The 6,000-nt window shown below is 39.9% G+C and overlaps 1 protein-coding gene across 1 annotated transcript in view; it reads right to left on the reverse strand.

Annotated features, from left to right (window-relative positions):
• Window positions 1-4,666, reverse strand: part of LOC126106709 (double-strand break repair protein MRE11) — a 147,603-nt gene extending 142,937 nt beyond the window's left edge. The window contains exons 1-4 of the mRNA XM_049913089.1: window positions 4,585-4,666; window positions 4,326-4,494; window positions 4,077-4,239; window positions 3,859-3,998 (exon numbers count right to left, since the gene is read on the reverse strand). Coding sequence (XP_049769046.1) covers window positions 3,859-3,998; window positions 4,077-4,239; window positions 4,326-4,401 — 379 coding nt within the window. The 5' untranslated portion in view covers window positions 4,402-4,494; window positions 4,585-4,666. The remainder of the gene's footprint in view (window positions 1-3,858; window positions 3,999-4,076; window positions 4,240-4,325; window positions 4,495-4,584) is intronic.
• Between the last annotated feature and the right edge of the window lie 1,334 nt (window positions 4,667-6,000).

Consider the following 6,000-nt stretch of genomic DNA (forward strand, 5'->3'; position numbering starts at 1 on the left):
AGGGACTGCGTCAGCTTTCAGACAACACTACACACAAAAGTTTGCCAAGGTAATCCCATTCCTGATGTCCAGGCAGAGCTTCAAGGAATCCTCAGAACCTTAAGCCCCCTACAAAACCTTTCACCTGACTCCATCAACCTCCTGACCCCACCGACACCCCGCACCCCTACCTTCTACCTACTTCCTAAAATTCACAAACCCAATCATCCCGGCCGCCCCATTGTAGCTGGTTACCAAGCCCCCACAGAACATATCTCTGCCTACGTAGATCAACACCTTCAACCCATTCCATGCAGCCTCCCATCCTTCATCAAAGACACCAACTACTTTCTCGGATGCCTGGAATCCTTACTCAATCTGTTACCCCCAGAAACCATCCTGGTAACCACTAATGCCACTTCCTTATACACAAATATTCTGCACGTCCAGGGCCTCACTGCGATGGAGCACTTCCTTTCACGCCGATCACCTGCCACCCTACCTAAAACCTCTTTCCTCATTACCTTAGCCAGCTTCATCCTGACTCACAACTTCTTCACTTTCGAAGGCCAGACATACCAACCATTAAAGGGAACAGCCATGGGTACCAGGATGGCCCCCCCTCGTACGCCAACTTATTTATGGGTTGCTTAGAGAAAGCCTTCTTGGTTACCCAGGCCTGCCAACCCAAAGTTTGGTACAGATTTATTGATGACATCTTCATCTTCATGATCTGGACTCACAGTGAAGAAGAACTCCAGAATTTCCTCTTCAACCTCAACTCCTTTGATTCCATCAGATTCACCTGGTCCTACCCCAAATCCCATGCCACTTTCCTTGACGTTGACCTCCATCTGTCCAATGGACAGCTTCACACATCCGTCCACATCAAACCCACCAACAAGCAACAGTACCTCCATTATGACATCTGCCACCCATTCCATATCAAACGGTCCCTTCCCTACAGCCTAAGTCTTCGTGGCAAACGAATCTGCTCCAGTCCTGAATCCCTGAACCATTACACCAACAACCTGAAAACAGCTTTTGCATCCCGCAACTATCCTCCCAACCTGATACAGAAGCAAATAACCAGAGCCACTTCCTCATCCCCTCAAACCCAGAACCTCCCACAGAAGAACCTCAATAGTGCCCCACTTGTGACAGGATACTTTCCGGGACTGGAGCAGACTCTGAATGTGGCTCTCCAGCAGGGATACGACTTCCTCATATCCTGCCCTGAAATGAGATCCATCCTTCATTAAATCCTCCCCACTCCACCAAGAGCATCTTTCCGCCATCCACCTAACCTTCGTAACCTCTTGGTTCATCCCTATGAAATCCCCAAACCACCTTCCCTACCCTCTGGCTCCTACCCTAGTCACCGCCCCCAGTGTAAAACCTGTCCTATGCACCCTCCCACCACCACTTACTCCAGTCCTGTAAGCCAGAAGGTTTACACGATCAAAGGCAGAGCCACGTGTGAAAGCACCCATATGATTTACCAACTGACATGCCTACACTGTGCAGCCTTCTATATGGGAATGACCAGCAACAAACTGTCCACTCGCATGAACGGACACAGGCAGACAGTGTTGGTAATGAGGATCACCCTGTGGCTAAACATACCTTGGTGCACGGCCAGCACATCTTGGCACAGTGTTACACCATCCGGGTTATCTGGATACTTCCCACTAACACCAACCTATCAGAACTCCGGAGATGGGAACTTGCCCGTCAATATATACTCTCTTCCCGTTACCCACCAGGCCTCAACCTCCGCTAATTTCAAGTTGCCGCTTCTCATATCTCACCTGTCATTCAACAACATGGTTCACCATAAACAAACTTATTTGTAACAGAGAGAAAATTGTTGCAATACGCCTTTATACCAAACACAAACAGCCACAAACACCCAACCATAAGCCTATTTAATAAAAATATGGAAACTGTAAATTCTCAAAATTTCTAGGTTTAAGGATCCAGGACAACATGAGGTGGGACATACACATCAAATACATCAGCAAGAAGCTTAGCACAATATGCTATGGCATAAAAATATTTGCTACATGTACAACAAAAGAAACACAAAAAAAAAAAAATGCTCAAGCAGAATCCCTGCTGAGATGGTGGATAATTTTTTGGGTAAATTCGCCAATAAGCAAAAGCTATTTTGTAGGACAGAAGGCAACTGCAAATGCCACACCCAGAAATTCTTACAAAGCCATTTTTAAAGTAGTCCAGATACTCCCACTACCATGTCTGTACATTCCTGATATAATTACATATATAAAGAAAATTTCAGAAACTAAACCCACTTACTATATACAAATCAAGCAGTTTGCATACATGACACCATGCAAAAAATCAAACTTACACAGCGAACATGCACGCACAACTCTCTGACAAAATGGACCACTGCAAACGGGCAAAAAAACTTTTGCTATATATTATACTGCAAATGAATATTTGAAAACATAAATTTAAATTATTTCTTTTGGTAAATGAATATCTGTTGACACAAATTTAAATTTTTTCCTTTTTTTGTATTATGTATCTGAAACTGTTTTTGTTATCTATTGTACTACCTACCAGGTTGTAATATTATATTTGTGTATTGTATTTCAGTGATTTACTATACTGTATCATATGCTTAAATTATTTGTGTTATTGAATCAATGTTACTGTCATGTAACATGCACTTAAAATCGTGCACTAATGTACAATGCAAGCTATATCCCATACAAAATATTTGACGATTGGATACTTACCAAATAAATAAACATATTTATTCACAGAATAATATGTGCATCATGCAATCAGACTTTGACAGGACCATGGGAATTTCATACTTTAAAAGAGGAGCAGGGCAAGGGGACTCCATACCAGTAAAACAATTTTCAACAGTTTTTGGGGAAGTTTCCAGATCTCTAAACTGTGAAAATAAAGAATCAATATGGGTCATGGGAACATGTCTGAACCACCTTTGTTTTGGGTCCTGTACTGTAGCCTACAGTTTCACACTGGGGGCAGATAATCTATAATGAAAGTAAGTTGTATGACAACTGACAATCAGTTATGAGATTAAGCCATGTATAACCAACACATTACGAAGGAAATTGTACATTAAAAAATAAGTTATAAAACTAATTATGTATTTGTTTCTGAACTTTGAACACCTGGCAAGAATGATCAGATGCACAGCTACAAAACTAAATAAAGGAGTAAAAATGTCCTGGAGCCATTTATGTAAACTAAATAATGAGTAAAATATATGCAGTGAATCCTGCTTGTATATTTAGCAACTTATGTACAATATATGTTTTGTAATGTGCATCATACTAGTCGAAGACTTTAGGTATTTTGAATTTACCTTGAAGCTTTAGTTATAGTAAAGAAACCCGCATTAAATATGGCACAAATGGTGACATCAGTGCATGCTACAGATCAGTCTGCCACCTTAACTACGATTCCTTGGGGAGAGGGGCACTACCACACACTAGTCAAATGGGATTTTAAGAAGCCAGAATACATCCTGGTACACAGTGCACAACCAACACTGAAGAGCATAATGTATGGTACAATCTAGAGGTGGTCTTTATCTAGCTGTGAAAGTCAAATGGCTAACAACAGTGATTTGGTAAGTGTTTATAATTGTGTACTAACTGCACTGACATTAAAGAAAATGTCTCCGAAATTCTTGCTACCTTGAACTGAGATTCTTTTCGCCAGCACTAGATTTTTTTTAAAAAAAATGCAGTTATTTACAAGACGGAGGGGCGGAGGGATGGAGGGGGAGGGAGAATTAATTTTATTTTGCAACGTAAATAATTTAGACAAATATTTAGAGATGATAGCAATCAACAAAGAATTCAGCATTACCACTTGGATCATCATGGTTTCCGTGAATTGAGAAAACTGGCATCGATATATTTAAATTCTCGTCTTCATAATTTACTACAGGATTATCACAGTGCCGAAAGTTCTCTGAAGGATCACTTAGGTATTCCACTGGCACAGGTCTGTAAAACAAAACAGTAGCGAGGGGCAATTTCTTCTACTATTACACACAACACACATTGTTTAGCACTAGTACTTACCTATCACCCATGCAATATCTACGTAACAACGACAAACATCGGTAAAGACAACGTTGAGACGGTTTGTTGTCATGAAATAAATCTCCTCCCAATAATATGAAGTCTACTTCTTTCTTCACAGCTGTGCTCAGAATCTCTTCGAACGTTATGAAACTGTCTTCACCTGGAGAAACGAATAGAATCACAATAACAACAGAGAAAGCTCTTGGTGCAGTTTTTGTTTATGTCTTACTACATTACGCTTCTTACCTCTAATGGGGTCAGACTCATTATATCCCAGATGTATATCGGAAGCTATCATAATATTAAACGTGTCTTCTTTCATTTTGGAAGTTATTAATGTTTTACACCTGTCACAACTTCCACACGGATTTTCAATCCCTGCAACACCCGCGAAATTTTTGTTTCACTTGTAGTCCTGCCAACATTAAGCGATTAAAATATTAGACATTAATATGTATTGTGTTTTACCTCTAAATTAGGGATAGATTTTGTTACAAATTAAAACCTGTGGATCAAGTTTATATTGTTTCTGTATAATGTTCACATGAGTTTAAACTTAACAACAAACAAGTGAGTAGTGACTGACACAGAAGGTCGTAGATATCACTTACAAACTAATCACTTGAAGCAACTTCAGGTTCACTAGGTTTTTAGGTCGTTACCCAAAAAGTAAATAATTCCGATAAAATGAAACACTAAAATGCGAATGTAGTCAGAAAATTCCAACTAGAAGTATCAGTCACTAACATCTTAAATGAAAACGGTGTAATATACAGGAATGAATTACGCAAATAATCTGCAAAGGTTGTTAAAAAAAATGGACCGATACAAATTCGTTTACGGCTCAAATTATTTAACGAAGCAACTTCTTACGTCGTATAAACTTTATCTTCGGGCAACAAAGATAATTCAAAAACACTTGACAGCAGTGCACATATACAGGGCTACTAAAGTTGTTCTGTACGATGAATGGAGGTAGTTATTTTATACCTCCATATTACAGTGTTGGCATCCTTGTTCATATAAAATGCTACTTCTGGTGTGTTCCGTTACCTCCATTGCTATGCGTTCTTGGATCTTATTAACCACTCGTCATAAACTTGCAAAGAATAGATTGTGATGTGTTTTAAGCGTCTTTTCAACGTTTACTAAAATGGTTAAAATATCCAAGAACCTACAACAATGGAGGTGACAGAAGATGGAAAAATATAACAAATAAACACGGTTCGAACAGGTCTTGAGGACCCAAAGGTACCGACCAACCGCTGTGTCATCCTCAGCCCTTAGGCATCACCTGCTACTGATACAGAGGGGCATGTGGTCAGCACACCGCTCTCCCAGCCACGGTCAGTTTTTGTCATCGGTGGCGCTACTTCTCAATCAAGTACCTCCTCGACTGGTCTCACAAGGGGTGAGTGCAACATGCTTGCCAACAGCACTCAGCAAACCTGGACAGCGACGCATCCAAGTGCTAGCCGATCCACATAGCGCTAAACTTCGATTATCTAACGGAAAACCGTTTTATCACTGTGGCAACGACGTTGGCGATGAAAGATGGAACACGCCACAAAAAGACAGCCATTTTGTATGAAGAAAGATGACCACAGCACATACCAACAATGTACAGAACAACATTAATGTCAATGATACTTTTGTCAACTGAGGATGAGATTTATACCTCAGAATATCTTGCTTCACTAAATAATTTACCCTACAAAAGATCAAGTGAAAACATTGGAAGTAAAGAAAGCAACGATGCTAAGGCATTTGCTGAAAATCCTTTTCATATTTTTGAAACAATAATAGTGGATTAAGATTCAGTATGGTTTTAAAATGCAAATAACCACTGAAGTAAACTGTTATCAGATCAGTAACTAGTGGATGGAACACAATACAGAGAACTGAGTAGTATGTTAGAATG

This window comes from Schistocerca cancellata, chromosome 10 (genome assembly GCF_023864275.1).
Source record: "Schistocerca cancellata isolate TAMUIC-IGC-003103 chromosome 10, iqSchCanc2.1, whole genome shotgun sequence".
NCBI classification, from domain to species: Eukaryota; Metazoa; Arthropoda; class Insecta; order Orthoptera; family Acrididae; genus Schistocerca; species Schistocerca cancellata.